This window comes from Panonychus citri, unplaced genomic scaffold, assembly GCF_014898815.1.
Source record: "Panonychus citri isolate SS breed McGregor unplaced genomic scaffold, ASM1489881v1 Contig00104, whole genome shotgun sequence".
Lineage (NCBI taxonomy): Eukaryota > Metazoa > Arthropoda > Arachnida > Trombidiformes > Tetranychidae > Panonychus > Panonychus citri.
The window spans coordinates 269,271-291,021 of record NW_026515509.1 but is presented as its reverse complement, the minus strand read 5'-3'; the positions used below and the strand labels follow the sequence as shown (position 1 = coordinate 291,021).

Sequence of the window (21,751 nt, the reverse complement as noted above, 5' to 3'; positions counted from 1 at the left end):
ATCATTGTCATTCCAATGAATTATATTACCATGATTGTATATTATTGAAATTGGTTTGAGTTTGAAAATCGGATGAAAAGAATTGGAGAAAAAAAAGAGAAGCAGAAAAAATTGAAAAAGAAAACTCAACTTTTCAACATCATTTCCTTTTCCTTTTTGTTACTTGGGTGGAAACTTTTGTCAACCAAATTCAATAGACCAACAGAGATATTCACATGGAACATGATTATTCATTGATTATCATGAAAACTCATAATTTTAGGATTTAAATACATTTATTATAATATATTTTCATCTGATTGGATAATGATGATAACTTTTATATTAAATAAAGTTGATGTCTTTCAATTTACATTTTCATTTCCTGAATCCATCACCATGAAACCAGAATTTTCATTTTAAACTCTTTCTTTTTGATAAAATAATATTATTGTTTTAATTCAATTGGATATGATTATTATTAATCAGTTGAAAGCTATAATAATATATATTGATAGTACATATAAAATCATTATCGTTAATAATAATCATCACCATGAAAATGATGAAAATCATCATCATGGCGTTAATATTATTAAGCTTCATTAACCTATGATAAATCATAGCTAATCATATGATTTCCTGATTTGGAAATGGGAAAAATTTTCATGATAATTTGAACACTTAAAGAAGGTGAAAATATCATTTTCTGAAGGACTGAACAACAGGATAGATTTCATGAGGATAAATACTCTTTACCAAATTCTAGACAGAAAGTTGAGGATTAAAGTGGATTTACAAGGATAAATCAATGATTTCTGCGGATAAAATAAACTTGCAAAGGATTTCAGCTAATTTATCAAGCTTTTCAATGTCATCAGTCTGAGTCTCGCTGAAATTAACTGGGTGATATAATTATCATGGAGCAAAAATTGAATCAAAAAGATGATTTCCATCTCACAATCCAGGAACTGGAAATGTTCATTTAAATAACCATGATAATCATTATAATCACTTGATTCTTTTTTGCTTCTTCTTCTCTAGATGAAAAGTTTTGTCGATGTTTTCATGATGATGATCAAGATGAGTGATCATAATCATGAGACTTGATCGTTCGTTCATGGGAATGAAAATGTTATAGTTTAATTTGAATTGTCATTATTTCTTAATCGTATAATGAATTTACCATGGTGATGATGATCATTAACTCATTTCTTTCTAATTCACTCTCTCAATGTGCTTTGATTCTTTGTAAGTGTTTGTGTGTTCTTGTTTTTCATAAACTTATCTCCTCATGGAATCATAAACGATAATATCTACATGGTAATTCTGGTGTTTATTCTGAAGCCTTTTTGAAACATTTTCATTTACTATTACTGGAGTAATAGATGATTTTTGTCTACCCTGAAAACCCATTGAAATTGTTCATGATGATAATGATTATCATCATTGTTATCATTTGTTTTGTGGTTGTTAATGTTTTCCCATTATGGAATTGATACATTCAAGGAGACGACGACAATGACGACGATGATGATGATGATGACAGACAGAAATGAAACAATTCAAACATAAAAGGCAATTCTTGTTGGAATCATCATCATGGAATCATCATCATCATCACCATCATTGGGTAATGATAATGAAGAGAAAATGAAAATTTCTATTGTCAATTGTTTTCTTTAGCATAAAGGAAAGTAAAGGTTTTCATGAAGATCATTTCATGATAATTGAATTACCAATGAATATTTGGAAATCTCATTTGGGGATTATTTTCATGATACACTTTTGGGAGTTACATATACATTACATTGGGAACATTTTTACTCACCTAATACATTTAACCTAATTGAGGTTGCCGAGGTTCGAGCCCATTTAAAGTCCACTCGACAAAAGTAGAGTCCATCATCAGAAGCTAGAACAGGATCAATGGTCAGTGTAACCGGTAGACTTTTAATATCGACATAAGCTCTTTCCCCAAGGTCCGAACTCTTAAAATGTTCAGCTTCCTCAATTTGATTCTTGTATCTTCCGTCAATAGTATAAATTGGCGACCCATTGATATCACCTTTGTACCAAAGTATCAAAAGGATGTGGTCATTTGCAGGAAATGTTATATTACACACCAAGGTGATTCTATGTCCCGCTAAGACTTTTAACTCTGAAATTGGAAGACGAAAAAAGGAAATCGAAAGCAAAAAACATCCCATCAGAACTTTTTTGTTACGTTGGAAAAAACTTAACAGCTCAAATCATTTCCACGCATTCCGAATCTCATGTAATATTTAGTATTCAAGATGACATCGTAAATCATTGTCACTCTTGCTACAATTTTTTCTCTCTTCTTTCCATCATCACCATGACAGAGGAAGAGATAATATTTTATCTGAATTCATTCTGAGAACATTTTTTCTGCTGCCTCTACTCGTATTCGTGACGATAAAAAAGAAACGGAAGAAACAAAGTTGATAATCTTGACGATGATAATAACATGTTGTTTATTATCATCGCTATTAACACAATCAAATATTAACTAAACTCTTGTCAGACACAATTCATCATTCTCAGAAATAACCCCACCCTGATGACTGAGCCACAATGACAAAGAGTGAGATATGAAGATGAAGATAAGATTGATCATCTTATGCTTCCTTTAAATAGCTTCGAGTTTTTCTATTTCTCTTATCATAATCATCTTTCTCTTATTAGAAAGAAGTTTCTTATGGAAGGAGAAAAAAAAGTTGTTCGAGTTTTTTTCTTAGCTAACTTTTCTTTCTCTCTCTCTCTCTGCTCACTCGATTTCTAAGATGAATAATACATCATAATCATCAGAATTATGATGAAATGGTTTTTTTCTGGTGAATGAAAAAGTTTAATCTTTCATGAAGCCACTTGATGATATCAACACCAGGTAAACGAATCAGTTTATTGAATCAATCATCGAGAGTCACATAATCACTTTAATCATTGATGATGAAATTTAATCAATCGATTAATTTTATCCTTCAGTTAGAACTTTTCTCCTATCTAGCTCTGTTTCTTTTGTCAACAAACTCATTGTTCCTTCAGGGATGGTGAGTGATTAACGACAATTGGGAGGAAGGGGCTGAATGAACAACTATTAAAATGAAAGGTGAAAATTTGAAAATAAAAAATAATCCATTAATGCTTTGTGGTCAAACTATTCGGTCAATAGTGACTACTTTTGTTAAATAATCTATTAGGATATGGGAATAATTAGAATCCTCATCTTTGATTAAGGCTATGAAGATTAATTTATTAATAGTTTGAAAGATGTTAAATCTCTCTGTCCACAAATACAGTAGCATCATTAACGTTTATTGTTATTATTTCAAGTTTCCAGTTTTTTTCGTTTATTATTTTTTTTCTATTAGCTCTGTAACATTTATCAATATAATGTTCGAGGGATCATCATCATAGAGGAGGGTGAATATCATGTAACTATTATATTTATGAACTTTATTATCTTTATATTTCCAAATGCGATGGATTTGCGTTTTGTGCTTAAGGGACAAATGTGAATCAGTAAGTGAGAGAAGATCAGATAAGGCTAGGAAAGAGTTGAAAAAAAGTGAAGATGATGCAGAACAAAGACTGTTTCCGACGGAAATGGTTTAGTTTCTAACGAAAAAAATAAATATAAAGAGTAAATTTAAGTAGTGGAAGATGAGAAGAGGACAATTATTACGATTATGAATGAAAAAGATGAAAGAAAAAATGATGCGAAACATCTTTTTTCATCACTTTCAAGGTTATCATTTACTATTAGGTTGATTCATTTGGTTCTATTAATATAACTGAAGATGATGTAGAAACCATAAGTTCATGAAGCTAAGACATTAAGTATAGCTCACAATAGAAGAACTGATTAATTCAGTCAAAGTGCAGGTCACTGATCAGATTTAAGTATAACCAACTGAGAAAATATTAGAAGACAAAGTTCACTATCCTCAGTGAAAATTGGACGATAAATCAAAGGTGAAGAATCTCGACATGAGGAAGATTTGCTGATAGTGCTAAGACTGAACTCGATGATGAAATTGAGTTTCGATAAATCGAGACATTGGAGCTAATCAATATGTAGCGACATTATACAGTTTAATACAAAGTTGTAGTCCATAAAGATGAAGAATGGAAAGTTGGTCAGAATTAACTTAGGAAAATCGAGTAGGATTAAGAAAGATAGAAGACAATGATAATGACTATCGATTAGGGTGACTATGTGACTAGTGTTAATGAGAATTGAATCATGACCAAAGTCAAAGCTAAGTTAGAATTCTCAAGGTCTTTATTAGTAATAGACAAAATTTCAGCTATTTGAAGGTCAAATAAAAGTTATTCATCGTGAATCAACCTAATATTAATAAACTCGAATTGGTGAAGCCGAATTATAGCTATCAGTAAATGTGGCAAATTAGAGAAAAGAAGAATCGAGGAAAGTGGGTAAAAAAGGAGAAATTAATTGTGTTAACCCATCTATGTTTTGGTTGATCAACAACAATGCCAATAAACATCGAGTAAAAATTAGTTAATTGATCGGAGGTTGAAAGAGAGAAGAAAACAAGAGTAGTAATAAGTGGTATATGTAATGTAAAGTTGAAAGTTAGAGAAAGAAAAACCAAAGGATAAGAAATCCTCTTTCTCTTTCTCTTTTTCCATTTCCATTTCTCTTTCTTTTCCACTTTCTTTTCTCTTTCTTTTCAATTAATTTCTCTCTCTACCTAATCCTACAATTAATTAACTAATTTTTAATTTTAATTTTGATTATTATTGTTGTTAATTTTATTCTGTTTAATTGTTGCTGTTGTTTTTGTTAATTGATTTGATTGTTGGTTAAATTTAATCAACTAAATCATTTAATCATTAGCTGATGATGGTGATGATTCAAATGCTGAAACCATGAAAGTGAATTAGTTGAAATTCATATGTTGTGTTGTGTTATTATTAATTGTGAGGACAGTGAGCGTACGCTCCTGACCAAGAGCAGTTAAACGCTGTTGTTGAAACTCTGGCTGAACTGTTTTCCCCGCTGAACATTATTATTAATTATAAGGATAGTGAGCTTAAGCTCCTAACCAATAGTAATTGATAGCTGAAATTCCGAAAAGCTGTACCAGCTGAACCCTCTATTACTTTAAATATATAAAGCTCCGCTTCTAGGTGAGCCAGAAGCGGAAGTGGGGGAAATACTAATGATAAATGGGATGAGTTTTAAATAGGAAGTTTAATCATCTGAATTTAAAAAATGCGCGTATTTTGTCTTATAGTTACTGAAACTTTGTTACTCTTTAAACTTATTTCATTTGTAAACAAGCATTTGTATAGTCATACACTTTATTTTTATCGTATTGAGAAATTACTCTTTTTCAATAACAACTAAATAAATTAGTTATGTTCTTACAAAAAACTCCTTTTTTGATGCTACTTAGCTTCGGTAAGTCTTTTATCAGTTACAATTTTTCATTATTTAATCGATTTATTCTTAATCATTATTCAGCCTGTGTGATAGCTGATGCTATGGAAGCATGTGGAACAAATGGTGAGGAACAAAACCTGTTAATTGATGAAAGTAAATTTTTGTGTTATTTTTATAGTTCTCATGATTATTTTTGTTATCATATGTAATAAAATAATTGTTAACCAGACTGTGACCATAGGTGACCATGGCCAGGTCACAGTCTGGTGACTGATTTATGTTGATTACTTTCGTGATGATGATGATAATGATGATAATGAAGATAATGATGATGCTCAATAGATATTGTAGTGTATCTAATATACAATGTATCTAATTCATAATACTCATTCTCTCTCTAACCTTTGTTTTGAAGAGATTAAAAGTTAAATTTTAAAGTATTAAATGAAAATTCATTTCATTTTGGCGAAGCTGCCAGGATCTCCTGAAACTGTTTATTGAAAATTGTTTAATTTTCTTTGTTCTAACAATTTAAATTATTTAACCGATTCATATTTCAACTTATCTTGGACGATGGCCAATAATTTTGGTAAGTTACCGAATATTTCCCTGAAACAGCTTCAAGAGCAAGTTGGGGAAATATTCGATTAATCTTTCGTTTTGCTTATTGCTTAGCTAATCCTGAAATCCTTTTCATGTCATAACTTACATATCTTAGATCCGAAATCATATCGACCTGCGGGATTAAATTCTAATCAGAAAAGAAGTTTTAATTACAAATCATTTCTTAACGAGAAAAACAGAAAACGTAAAGCCTTAAAAAATTTGAGACAATTAGAAAAACGGACTAGGAAAATTTTCTATCAGCGGTTAAATTACGACAAATATACGAAATAGATAAATCTGATCCAGCTAAATTGGATAAATCTCATTCTCTATTCAACGAGGTGGACAGAAAAGCGTTGGTTTTCCTCAAGGCGTCCAACAAATTTCAACAACAACATCAAGCACAGCCGTTCATTGAGCTACAAAATAAAACTCCAAGGGAAATCGCCGAATATATTACGTACTCATTGGCTTCGTTTTATCTAGGTGATACCGTGATACCCAAAAGCACCAAGAATATTTCCACTGATCATGTATTTCATCAAAACAAAATTATACGGTTAAAAAAGATTGGATTGAAAAAAGAATAAAGTAAATGAATAACAATAATGATGAGAAACCGTGCATACAAGTGAGTTGGGAAAATTGTACTCCAAAAAAAATTGCCATCGAATTAATCGATACACCAATTTTGAATCTATTATCCCTGAGTTTGATGAGTCTATTCTTAATCTGTCTTAATTAATAAACAAATCAAGAAACGAAATGGAAGTTGAAAAAGAAATCAAAGAGGCTAAAGGTAAGAAAATAACGGGATCAATAGTTGCTTCGATACCAGTTGCCAATTTGAACAATATTAATGCTTTAAGCTATGATTATGGCGAAGATTTAGTTGATTGGTTCGAGAACTATGAATTTGCATCGGATGCTGCCGGCTGGGATGATGAAACTAAGTTAACGCGATTACCAATGTATTTGCGGGGAACAGCAAGAAGTTGGTATGCTTGTTATGCATCTTCCAGTGTTAAATCGAGACCTAAAGATTATCTTACATTAAAGAAGATGATGGTTAGGGATTTATGCAGATCAGATTATAGAACGATGCTAGAACAAAAGATATTCGATTTTCGTCAAGAGCCTGAACAACCTGTTGCAAATTATATTCTCAAGATGAAAGATTTGTGTCGTAGATATGAATCTGAGATGAACGAGAAGAAAATCATTAGAATTGCGATTAGAGGAATGTGGCCAGCGATATCACAGCATTTAGATCAATTTGAAATGGACACGGTTTCTGACTTGTTAAGACGAGCAAATGTAGCTGAGAATACATACAAACGAAATCAGATTGTAAGCAATGAAAGGCAACAATTAGGATGGCAACAAGGATTCAGTGATTTAAAGAAACAAGTTGAATTAATTGGTGATAAATTAACTGCCGTGGTTAATCTCTTGCCAAAAGGTGAACCAAATTCATCAGACCCAAAAAGTATAGTGTGTAATTACTGTAATAAACCTGGTCATAAAAAGTATCAATGCCTAGCCAGGAAAAGAGATGAGGAAAAGAAGATAAAGGAAAATGAAACTAATTACCCTTCAACTTCTGGTTATAAAAATCCAAACAATAATTGGTAACGACCCAAGGTTGTCTCGATGGTTCTGAGAAATTCAGTCCTTCAAAATTTATTCAATTCAATTGATGATAATAATTTAATTTTCATGAAGGTCAAAATCAACGATTACGATTTTTCTACTCTAGTTGATACTGGGTCTGACGTGACTATAATCACTAGAGAAATAGTTAATCGACTTCATGCTTCGATTGAACCTTATCAAGGTCCAAGGACAGATACAGCAAGTAATTTGCCATTGAAACCATCAGGACAAATTACATTAACTTTCACTCTCATTGATTCACATTCAGAGATAATTAAAATTCAATCGACTGTAATGGTTGTCGATTATTTACCCGCAGGAATAGAAATTCTAATCGCACAAGACATAGCGAGAATTGCTTCGCTCGAAATTAATTGTTCTAATAAAACTGTAATCATTTCTAGAGAGACAAATGATGGTGATGATTTATCATCAGATGAATCATTGCCCGACATTTGGGACTCAGAAAGTGATGAAGAGAGACAATTAACTATGGTTAATGTACCTCATAAGGAGGAACAATTTAATTTGGATTATGGTCTTGAGCAGATCGAGAAAGAGAAAGTTCAACAATTATTAATTGCTCATCGCAATTGTTTCTCTTTCTCTGGGGACAAAATTGGGAAAACTCAAATTGTTAAACATCAAATCAACACGGGAGATCATCCTCCGATTCATCAACCACCATACCGATTATCGGCATTGAAACGGGAATTAGCCACGAAAATGATTGATGAACTAATTGATGATGGTTTCGTGTTGCCATCAAACTCTCCATGGGCCTCACCCATTGTGATGGTTGACAAGAAGACGGGAGAGAAGAGGTTCTGTGTCGATTATCGAAGGTTGAATGCGGTAACAAAGAAAGATGTTTACCCATTACCTGATATTCAATTAGCTTTGGATTGCTTACAAGGAGCTAAATATTTCACTTTGTTAGATTTGAAAAGTGAATATTATCAAATTGCGATGGATCCAATTGATCAAGAGAAAACGGCTTTCATCACACAAGATGGTTTGTTTGAATTTGTTGTGATGCCCTTTGGACTGACCTGCGCTCCTGCCACCTTTCAAAGGTTAATGGATCGAGTGATTTCGGGTTTAAAATATAATTGTGTATTGGTTTACATTGATGATGTTATCATTTTTTCCAAAACATTTGAAGAGTATTTAATTCACTTGAATTTAGTGTTGAGGAGGCTATCAGATGCTTCGTTTACCCTTAAACCATCCAAGTGTTTTTTCGGTAAATCTGAGATCTTATATTTAGGTCACAAGATAACCAAAGAGGGTCAGTACCCCGACGAAAACAAACTAACCGCGATTGCAAACTACCCTGTCCCTGTTAATCTAACTGACGTACGAGCATTCGTTGCTCTTTGCTCTTACTTTCGGAGATTCATTAAAGGCTTCGCTATAACAGCCAAGCCATTGACTAATTTAACAAGAAAAGAAATTGGTTTTAATTGGGGAAAAGAACAAGATGATGCTTTTCAGGAATTAAAATTCAAATTAACGAATCCACCGCTTTTAGTTCACTATGATCCGAAACTAATTACGAAAGTCGATTACTTAGAGGACCTGAATTGAACTATGCGATAAGTGATAAAGAATGTTGTGCAATCGTTTATGCGATTGAGAAATTTAGACCTTATTTGGAGGGAATTAAATTTGAAGTAGTGACCGATCATTGTAGCTTATGTTTTCTCACATCCAAGAAAAAGTTACCACCAAGATTGCTGAGATACTCATTACTTCTACAAGAATTTGATTTTAAAATTATCTATAAATCAGGGAAAAATCATCAAGATTGCGATGCTCTCTCAAGGTATCCGAATGAATTAGATATAGTTGAAAATAAACTTGATGATGATGAAATATTATTCGTTTTTCTGAATAATCAATCGAATGAAGCAGATAATCAAATGAGAATAGCTCAAGATGAAGATCCACACATCAGGCGATTAAAAACTGAAATTGAGAATCGAATTTCAATGAACAGGAAAGTTCTGGATAAATATAAAATAAATGAAGGAATATTGTTCAGAATTGTTAAGAAACCATACGAAACATCGTGGAACATTGTTGTGCCTGAGAAATTACGAACTCAAATTATTCGTGCTAATCACGACGATATTCTATCTGGTCACATTGATTTCCAACGAACGTATGAAAAGATTACGGCAAAATACTATTGGCAGAAAATCGTAAATCATATTAATGATTATGTTCGACGCTGTGCTGTCTGTCAATTAAATAATAAAGGATCAGCGCCTCTTCAGGCTCCTCTTCAAGCTATTGCTGCCGCAAGACCCTTCGAAAAAATTGGTATAGATATGATTAGTCGATTGCCTTGTTCTAATCGACGAGAATATATAATCGTAGCAACAGATTATTTCACTCGATGGGCAGAAACACGAGCCGTAAACAATCAATTAGCTTCGACTATCGCTCGATTCTTAGTCGAACAAATCATGTCCAGACATGGGTGCCCAAAGATTATTATCAGTGATCGAGGAACGAACTTTACATCAAAAATTGTGAAAGAAGTTAATTATTTCTTTTCAACTGATCCCTATTTAACATCACCTTATCATCCACAAACTAATGGTTTAACTGAGAAAACGAATCATACTTTGTGTCGAATGATTACTCATTATGTTCAGAGACAAAATAAATGGGACCTCGTCCTACCGATGATCACCTTCGCTTACAATAGCGCCAATAATTCGAGTACCAGAGCCTCTCCTTTTTATCTAATTTATGGACGAGAGCCAACGTTACCTGTTGATTTGTCAATTGGACTCAAGAGAGAGCCTCACACTCAACAGTTACGTATCATTTCTCGAAAACGAGTGGCCAAATATAAGAGCAATGGCCACCAATTTTTCAGCTGCTGCTAAAGATTCACAAAAGCTTCAGCATGATAAAGACTCCAACTTTAAACATCTAGAGGATGGAGAAAAGGTTACTCTTAAAACTGAGTTGAAAGAGAGTAAATTTTCACCGAATTTTCGAGGACCTTTTATTGTTGAAAAAAGAATAAATGATGCAGCTTACAAGATAAAAGATAGTGCAGGTAAAGTCAGACCAGCACATCTTAGTAAACTCAAAGTTTTCAACGAACCTTCGGATGAGCAAAAGAAAATCAACGAAGATCAAATGGGAAGAAAAATCGATGGAACGAAATTTAAACCAAATACAGAAAATATCAATAGGAAAAGGAAAACACTGTTGACAACAATCGGCTGGTTATCAATCAAATCACTATCAATCCTTTTGATTCTATGTTTGGTTTCACCATCAATGGAATTTGATCCTGCACCTTTCATCTTATGGAGAGAATATCCAAAACACATTATAAATGGACACATGAATCACGAAATCCTCATTAACATTAAAAGTCCTTGTCCACGATTTGAAATACGTAAAAAGAGACAAAACGACGGAAATGTGTCAATTACTACGGATCCACCATTTTATTTTCCATCACCTCCTGAATCATTACCATCATCGAATCCATTGGGTCCACAGAGATCATCACATCCATTTTCTTCGAGAATTTCACCATACCCTGTGTATGACAATGGACAAGAAAAGTGTAACTGTCCTTCAGTAGGATGCCCAGCATTATATTGCTCACCACCAGTGTCGTGTCCATCAACTGGTGTAAATTCGTTCTTGAGTCTTTCGCCACCAATTGATTCGGCAACAAGTTATCAAGTTAACCCTCCAGTAGTCCATGAACCAACAGTGGAAGAGGACATGGCAAACCTAAAAAAGACTGCGCAAAATCTTTGTGAATCTGCTGTCAATGAAAACATTTACCAACCTTTGTCACAAATATGTCGTCAACGCGTCAAAAAAGCTAAACGATTTGTGCTATTAGGTACAACCGCTATCATTGGAATTTCTTCTTTAATTGGATTTGGTGTTAGTCAAGTTATCCCCTCTTATAACTTAATGACCAACAAGGATCAAAGATCTCAAATAGACGGGATATGGAAGGAACTCGACAAGGCCTGGGACAACGATTTTATCCTTAAAGAAGCAATTACTAATCTAACCTCTAATACAAACAAAGTAATAGATGAACTAATAGTTACACGTAAGAGGTTGAAAAACTCGATGGATGTTCCGAACAATTCCAACGGATGGAACCACAGATAAAAAGAATAACGAAAGAAAACCACATTTATTGCTTTGGTCACAATATCACCTTGTTAAATATCACACGAAAATGTCCTGATTATCCATTTCGATTGGATGTTGATACACCTTTTTCCATCGGACACAAGAATTACTCTGTAACCTTCAACAAGAAGAATGTATTCGACACCGAAACGATGAAGATAAATTTCATCTTAGATAATAGCCCGATTGATTTTGGCTTAAAACCAATCAACATGGAACTTTACTCCATATACACCCCATATCAATTTATGAGAAAACAATGGGAAAATCCGACGGTTCAGTACTCATTTAGTACAATAGTCATCGCGTTTTCAATGCTTACCTGTTTCTGTGTTGGTTGTCAATGCGCGAAACGTATGGTTACGTTCAGAAGTCGACCCACTGCGATCGTACCCCAATTAATATTCAACCAACTGCACCTCGTTGGAATGATCAAGTTGTATCACTTTTAACTTGGCCTAAGTCAAGACGGAAGCAACTCCAATTGGGCCTCAGAGTTATGGAATTGATTCTTTATTTTCCCCTTAATCTTATTATTGTCAAACTGCTTGCACATTGTAAACTTTAATTGCACCATTATATTGTTAACATTAACTATTAATCATTAAACTTGTAAAGCATCAATCTATCATTGTTGTCAAAAGAGGGACCTTTTGCCTTTGAGCGGAGGGTCATGTAATAAAATAATTGTTAACCAGACTGTGACCATATGTGACCATGGTCAGGTCACAGTCTGGTGATTGATTTATGTTGATCACTTTCGTGATGATGATGATAATGATGATAATGAAGATAATTATGATCATGATGATGCTCAATGGATATTGTATTGGATCTAATATACAATGTATCTATTTCATAAATTCATTCTCTCTCTAACCTTTGTTCTGAGGAGATTAAAAGTTAAATTTTAAAGTATTAAATTAAAATTCATTTTCACATAGAAGAGAATAGATATAAGGCGACCTTCATATGTATATAAAAAAGCCCACACGTCATTTTTTTCTCACAACAACATGATAGGCATTTCATTTTTCAATTTTTTTTCAAATTCCAAATAGCTAGCTCAGTGAATAGAGCACTCACCTGAGTTCGAATCTCACTTGGGTCAAAAAATCATTTTCTTCTTTTTTGTAATTTATTCATCACCAGATGGTGCTAATGGTAACGATAATGCTGGTTATGATAATAGATGTAATGGTGATGGATGATATGGTAATGAAGGTAATTCTGATGGAGTTAATGAAGATAATGGATATAACAATGAAAATATTGAGCGTCAACCTTCATGCACGGTGAATGCGATTGACTCTGAAAGAACCACACATCTGCGGTCAATTCTCCTACATATAAAAATATGGTCAACTAACAAATCCACTTTCATTAACGGAATTATTCAGAAAGCTCGATCTTTTACCTTAACTCCCAATTCTCCTTAATTGCTTGATATAATTGTATTTAGATCCAAAACCTTATTACCCTCAGCGACTGAACCATTATTCCAAGAAGAAATTTAACCATAAAGCTTACATAAATTTAGAGAAAAGAAAACCTAAGGAAAAAAACTTACGCCAGCAAGGGAGAAGAACAAGAGAAGTATTTTTAGCAGCTATCAAATCTACAGGGCAATTCAGCTATTTTTACCGATGTTTTTTGCAATTTTCTCAGCAACTAAGAGTCGTAGAGACACGAGACTTGAGTGGTATGAGTTTGAACGATATACGATTGTCATATCAAAAGTTCAAGGTCATTCAGGTCATCGGTAAAATAACACGTTTCAAGGTCATATGAAGGTAATGCAATAAAGAAGAATATTCAGAGACACTACTAACAAGTTTTGAGGTTTCTATGAGCTTTTCAATGCACGTTATGAAAAATTCATTGCATAGAAGATTGCCAGCAGTGATTGAATTAACCTATAATATCTCAAGATCTATGACAGCAAGGATCTCTTAACTCATTTTTCAGGATTGTGAAATGGGAAAAATAACTTTAGCATCTTCAGATGACCTTGTTATTTTATCGATGACCTGAATGACCTTGAACTTTTGATATGACAATCGCATATCGTTCAAACTCATACCACTCAAGTCTTGTATCTCTACGACTTTTAGTTTCTGAGAAAGTCGCAAAAAACATCGGTAAAAATAGCTGAATTGCCCTGTATATGACGAAGGTGATCATGATCAGAACATCATAATCACCTTCTAGAACATTTTAATCACTAATAATTTAGCTATAATAAAACTGTTAGAAGGTCATCATGACAATACAATAATGATAATGATTAACATAAGACTGTGACTGATCAAAAATTTTTATTACAAATCAAATAAAACCTTCGATTGATTAGACTTTGATCTTTATTTATTAATCTTAATCATGTGATTTCCAGAATCAGCACCACTCCAGGTCAATAATCAAAACCAAACTCCGATGCAACAATCAACTCGTTGAGCTGCGTCAACGACGACAATAATAATGATTTTTAATCAACAATTAGTAGTGTTGGTAAGAGAGAGAAATTAGTTAGAAAAGAAAGAGCAAAACAAGAGAAAATGAAAGAGAAAGAGAAAAGAAAGTATAGTCACAATTACTAATTTAAACGTTTAAACATGAGCACTTAAATATATATATAAATCAATACTTGGAAACAATAGTGGGTACAAAAGGAATAAGAAAGAACGCATAAAAGTAACCCTTTAGAGTGACAAGGAATTGCTAACTGGCCTTTTTAGAATGGATGATGTGGATGAAGATAAGGAAGAGGGAGCGAGGAAATTCGGTTGATGCTGATGATGGTACCAGGTGGATAAACTTGTTTATCGTAATATTGTAATTCGTTTTGTGTATTTTTTTCTTACCAAAGCATATATTAAAAGTAAGAAATTTAATATAGTTGATTATTAATCGGATCAATCCCATGTCGAAACTGTGATATATGATCTTTGTTCAATAGGTTCAAATGAGAACACGAACAATTGATGAAAAGCTTTCTCATCTGAGGTTAAGTCATGTAAATCAATGCCTTCTAGTTCAGGAATACGGCAATCACGAATAACTGAAGATGCTTCAGTTTCCTTTTTTCAATCCTTCCAATTTTTATCAAGTGAGATGAAGTCTTCAATTTCTTCTTTTGTTGGCAGCTTGTCCTTGTATCAACGATTTTGAATTATATTGAATTTAATGGTGAAGAATTTTACCAGTTTGGAGAGAGATTGGTGGTTGTTCTAACGAGCGATTGAACATCGTTGCAGTATTGACAACCTTTATTCCATAATAAAAAATAAATTCTTGATCTAATCCTAGATGTTCATATCATTTCCACCATAAACGATTACTCTTTTATGAGCCAGGATCTCTTTCAATCTCAACTGAACATTATTTAAGGGAATCCATCAGCAAAATCCTCAATCTGGATGCCGGTGATATCTGTTCTCAGATCTTTCATTCTTGTTCAAATTTTGGTAGAATGACGAATGAAACACAATTAGAACTAATAACTAAGTTACTCAATTGTTTCGACAAATTAATCATCAATAACACGAATGAAAAGCAGTTTGGAGAGAGAGATTGGTTGTTTATCCAACGATTGATTAAACATCGTTTCACTTTCGACAACCTTTACTCCATAATGAAAAATAAACTCTTGATCTACTCCTAGATGTTCAGATCATTTCCACCATGAACGATTACTCTTTTATGAGCCAGGATCTCCTTCAATCTCGACTGGACATTAGTTAAAGGGACTCCATCAGCAAAATCCAAAATGGCTCTTTGCAAACGTTGACTTAACATTACATATATAAGTGTTATTATTGATGCATGGAAGACCCTGGTAATCGTGACATTTATCAAAAGCACTTATGCTCACATATTGTGAAGTAAATTACGAATTTATCACGAACAACATCCAATACTATGTCAGAGAGAGAGAGAGTACTATAAATTAAACTTACGATTTTAATTCACACAGATGTTAATAGTTAACCGATAACTTTCCAATTTAGTCTTTCAATCATTTATACAGGGCCTTTTTTATCCACTACGGCTATTACACTGAATATCTCCAGAACTAAAAGTCATATGCATGTCAGACTTGACCAGAGGACTGAACAGAATTGAAGCACTCGACCCTACAATTTTCAAGGTCATTGAGGTCATTTAACGAAGGTATAACTATATCATAACTTTTTGTGTTCTTTCACTTGACGACCTTAAAATGACCTTTGAACGCTACCTTCGTTTAATGACCTCAATGACCTTGAAAATTGTATGGTCGAGCGCTTTGATTCTGTTCAGTCCTGTGGTCAAGTCTGCCATTCATATGATTTTTAATTCTGGAGATATTCAGTGTAATAGCCGTAGTGGATAAAAACGTCCTGTATATCAAAATCCGCCAAAGCTGATAGTACTAGATCACTACAATTGATTAAATATTTAACTATTCGTAAACTACTTCTTTTTTATTGTTTTTTGTACGTTTTTTCATCTTAGTTTCGATAATACAAATTAAACTAAATTATTAAAAAAAATTATTTTTTGTGTCAATCAAGTAGACTCAGCTCATCCTATGTAAACTATCTAAATACATTGAGGAGTGAGAAAATTAAACAAAAAATCTAATTAACACCAAATGAGTAAATATAATTCAGAGGTGCACGTTAATCTATTCATTTTGCTCCAGAAGCGTACGGTTATACACTACTTTTGTAAAGTACATTATGATAAATTTCAATTTTCAGTATTTTGTATCACAGGCGTGATACATTTCAATGTTTATAACTACTGGTGCAGATTTTTTTTTCTGGTAGTATCGCATCCAAACTCTTGTTTCTCCCCCTTGTAACGGTTAGCATTTCCACAAAATATCAATTAACGAGAATACATGAGCTTATATGAAATTGAATGAAAAGTGTATAAAAAATTTTTCTTACTCATGCTTTGGGGTATTTATTACAAAATATGATAGCTGCCATATCTAAATTACGATAGAATAGAAAAGACAACAGGTTATCAGTATGCCATCATCTTAAGTTATTATCGAAACTTTTGAATAGTTTTAAATCTTGCATTAAATCAATAAGTCTGTAAGGTGATATTTGTCATCAACGGACATCATTCCCTGCAACAATTGACTGAAAATCAAGAAATTTTCAATAGAGAAAGATATCTAATTTCATCAGGGATTCATCAAGAATCAAAACAGATTCAAATAGTAATCAATTGTTCCATCAAATTGCTGCTAAATCATTAAATCCAGATTATTGGTAAGAATCGAATTTCATCGATTGTAGAGTCTTAAAAAGAGGTCTATCATGAAAAATGTTTAGATGCAAAAATAAAAACTCCTATGGAGATGATAATCAATTGATTAGTAATCAAAAGATAATCAATTGTTAATCATTCCCCTCAATTCAGAATGGATTACAACATTATCTATTATCATTTATTCAAAGATTTTCTCTTACCAGTAATTCAACCCATAGATAACTCCAGTTTCCCATGGTGTTCATGTAAGCGTAAATCATTATCTAAAGGCAACACCTAAAGCTGATTCTGTTTAATTTGATTGTAATAAGAATCAACTGATATTCACAATTTAATAATCAACAACACACTTACAGGTAAATGTGACTCATAATACTCAACCAGGTATTTGGAGTGGGAAAGTGTCTACACATTTTTGATATTTTATTGTTTCTGAATCAAATTCATATTTATATTCAGCTGAGCATTCATGGTTAAATCTAATATTTACTTTCATTACCAAGTCATTATATTAGATGATTATGATTCCAGGTAAATGGAGCCCAATGGCAATAATGAAATATTAACATCTACCAATGGAAATGCTTAACATGATTCAATCATGTTCAAACAATGATTATCCCTCAGTTCATATATGAATATCGGATTTTCACCATGAATTTTATTCTACTTGGTCCTTTAAACTCTGACCGTGAATACTAATCAAATGATTGGTACCAAATAATTAAAGGTAAACATGTTATAAAGGGATAATATCATGTAATAAACGTGAATATTGTTCATCATTGAACAAGATCAGAACTTTTTTTCTTCTTTTTCTCCACCAATTACATGTAATTTTGTTTTTTCTCTTTTTCTTTCTAATTCTGACAGTTAATCCCGAGACTTTTTATCGCCATCATCATCATGGGCTTGAGATTATTACCTTTTATTGGAATATCGTGTTTACCAAAATTAAGAAGGAGAAGAAAAAATTTCATCATGGTAAAGGTAAAAGTTAATCTGATGATGATTTCTAATTATATTAATGCAAACATGAGAGTCGAATTACTTATCATAATAATCAATCAGAATTATTAAATTTGGTTGGGAAAATAATTACACTAATTAACAAGTTATTTCATCAGAATCTCCATTTCAACTCATTCAATAAACATGTTACAATGAATTTGAGTTGTAACAATTTATGAATTCAAATGTTTTTTTCCCTCTTGTTATTACTGCAAATTAAATCTGAATTATAATATTATGATATTAAATTAAATTTACAGGGAGATTTAAGTGCTTTAACATGAAGTGAAATTTAATTTAGTTATGGGTAACAGAATTAACTTAACTATAGTACATTATATATGTATTATTATGAGTTAATTGTTACTCTGATACATTGAGTATTACATAAATTATATTTAAATAGCTTTTCAGTAATATTCAAAAAGTTGAATCAATGGTCAGTTGAAAGTCTTTCATTGAGATTATGATAATGATGAAATGAGCTGTTTGATTGATGAATTTTGTGAAACAATGGTCAAACAACATCCTTACGGAAATAGTGGACACAGGGAAGCAGAAATGTAACTGATATTATTTATTACCAGATGAAATTTTATTCTAAAGGATGAAGGAGAAATATTAACATGACATAATAAAATATCTGAGTGAATACCCTGAATAATCAATGAGTTCAAAGTCACCATGATGGAGAAGCTCGAGGAAATCTATGGGTCACAAGGGAAGTATATAAATAAATTTTGAAAATTCTAGGAATTTGTCAAATAATAGATAACTCAATAGATAATTTAATTGATTCACAATGAAAGGCTTCTGAGACACTTCAAGATCAAGTTCGATGGGTGGAAAACAGGCCGAAACTTTTATTCCCGAAGGAGAAAATGTTCTGAAACAAATGCCGTAAATGTATCGAGATTGATTTGGAAACAAAGTTACTTTTCATTCTCATTGATGGAAATGATAAGTTACTGTTAGATTGCTTATGACAGGGTGAAAGTTCATGAAAGGAACATGATGAAGGGAGAAGTAACAAGATCCGCATCAGAATAAGAAAAAAAAGAGTAGAAAGAGAGAGAATAATCAGCTGGAATAGAAACAGAAATAGTAATAATGATACTCTAGTACTCACAATAGTTATCAGAGAGAAAAATTGAAGAGAGAGATGAAGATAAAGGTAACTTTCAAAACAGTCATCATCTTCATCCCTCCAAAGTCCCTTGGATAATATCAGTTAAGATGTGATATGTGTGCTCATTTCAGTACAATCGTCAGGAATCAGAAAACATGAAAGACTTACATGGAATCAGGAGGAGAAAAAAGTAAACATCATGTCTAGAAAATCAGAAATGTCTTGAAATGCTTAATCTCTCATAATAAGATCTAATATATTATAACATATTAACTTTTTCTCTTGATTCTCATTAATATTATATCGTTGCCTGATTCATAAAAATTCAGACAATCGTGGTAACTATTCAGTTAGAGAATAAGTTTATGTTTTCCATACCAAGAACAACTAAAACATTTTTCAAGACTTTATCATGATAATATTCAAGAATATGAATGAAAGGGTTACCATACCAGTACATTTATAATACATTATTCGTATTAGAACCTTTATATCTTTGCTGAAAAGGCAATTCGACGATTATTTATTATTCTATCTGTGAAACAGTGGAGAGAACTTTCTTCAACATCATAATGATTTTCATGATTAGATAACAATCTTTCCGGGTGAGGCTTAGATTATGTTTGGTTGAATAGTTAAGAGAATGAAAAATATTCTGAATTTTTTTGGTGAAATTTGATTGAACAATAATGAAGAGAAAAGTGAGAAGTTCTAATTGTATTAGTTAATCTCTGTCTATCCAAAGATCATGATTATGAATTATTATTATTATTTTGTTGCTGCTTCTCATTTAATATTAAATACGAGACAATATTTTCTTGTATTATTGTTATTCTTATACAAATGAAGATAAAGATCCAAGAAAGATACTCAATTTATCATGATTTTTTCCATCAAATTGAGTATATGAATGTACACTATTCATATATACATGAATGAGTTTTTCATGATGAACATACGAAACTAGATCAAGTAGTTTTTCATAGGTACATGAAGATGAAATTTAATCATAGAGATAAACTCCACTGTCAGGGTTATGTTTTTTTTCAGGTTTACATTTTTTCCATCCTTCATGATCATGAGCTAAAACCATCGAGTTGAGAATCAGCTGAACAAAATGTTTCAACTATTAATACAAGCAGCTAAAATTCTGTTGCTACAAGTTTTGCGTTTTAAAAAAGAAAAAAAAATTCATATCAAACTCGAAAAAAATATCTTTTAAAACTCTTTTACTCTTATCTTCCTTAAGCAAAGATGACACAATTTCCCTTAGGGTGATATAAATTATGACGACATTCTGGGTTAATTCGTATTTTTTGCCTCGTTTTTTTTGGACAAAAAAACAATTTGATTGATTGATTGGTTATTGGAAATTGATTCTATTCTATTTACATTGATAAATATTTAAGCCTGACATCAATCGTCATTTGAAGTATTGGAACAGCTTCAAGAAGAAATCGATAAAAAAAGTTTATCTATTTTGGTAACCTACTGATAACCGATTAATGTGATAATTGTTTTATTGGATCAAATTGGTGATGCAAATTGTCAACAATTGAAACTATCTTAATGAAGAGACAATTTAAAAAGCTGATTAATGAAACTCCAACAGCAACAACAGCAACTACAATTGATTATAATTCAAGTTCTTCGAAGTCGTTTTTCTTTCCAGTAGATCACTGAACATCTCCATCGAAAATAAATCGAATCTATTTTATAACAAACTGGTTAGTTTTGAATAGAATTGTAAAAATTCATAAAATAACGAGACGAGAATTCAATATTTACAGTAACAACATCAGAATGAAATTCAACCTTTTCAATGTTGTCATCAAGTAATCATGTTTGCCTATTCTCTCTCTTATCATTGAACAATAAACATCAAGATAAAAATAGAACACAGGTAATTCAGCTTAAAATCGCATGTAAAAATTTCTTACATGCGATTACTTGAAGATTAATTCAGTAGGATGAGTTGATCAAAAGTCAATTTCATCCTTGAAAAGATAAACTGCTCAAAAAGTCTAACCTATTAGTATTTAAAGTGAAATTAAATTTTAAGAGTGTGATTAAGGAAATCATCACATCATGTTAATTGATTGTTTTCTCATCATGGAAAAGCAGAAAGTGTATTAATACCGGAAACATTTCAGTTAAAGTATCAAACAAGTTAAAGTGATTATATTAGTAAATTTTGATTTCTTTCCAATTATATTACATCATTATCGTTTTTCTTAGAATATAATAAAGTTTATCGTGCAAGTTTCGAAGACAAAGTACAATTAGCTAGTTGCTATTTTTTTAGAAACAATCAAATGTTATTTTTCTTGATTCGTATCAAATGATTACCTCGATTATGATCGTTAGAACTGTGGTTAAACAAAGTGTTTCAAGTTACTGAAAGAGAAAAAGTTCTGTTCGCTTTATTGAATCAGTTCAAAGAAAATATTGTAACCCTTTTTTTTACA

The 21,751-nt window shown here is 32.0% G+C and overlaps 1 protein-coding gene across 1 annotated transcript in view; it reads right to left on the bottom strand.

Moving 5' to 3' along the window:
• The window catches only part of LOC128389034 (uncharacterized), a 61,404-nt gene that overhangs the window by 15,166 nt on the left and 24,487 nt on the right, over positions 1-21,751 (bottom strand). Inside the window, exon 2 of the mRNA XM_053348542.1 lies at positions 1,811-2,140. Within this exon, the coding sequence (XP_053204517.1) occupies positions 1,811-2,140 (330 nt within the window). The remainder of the gene's footprint in view (positions 1-1,810; positions 2,141-21,751) is intronic.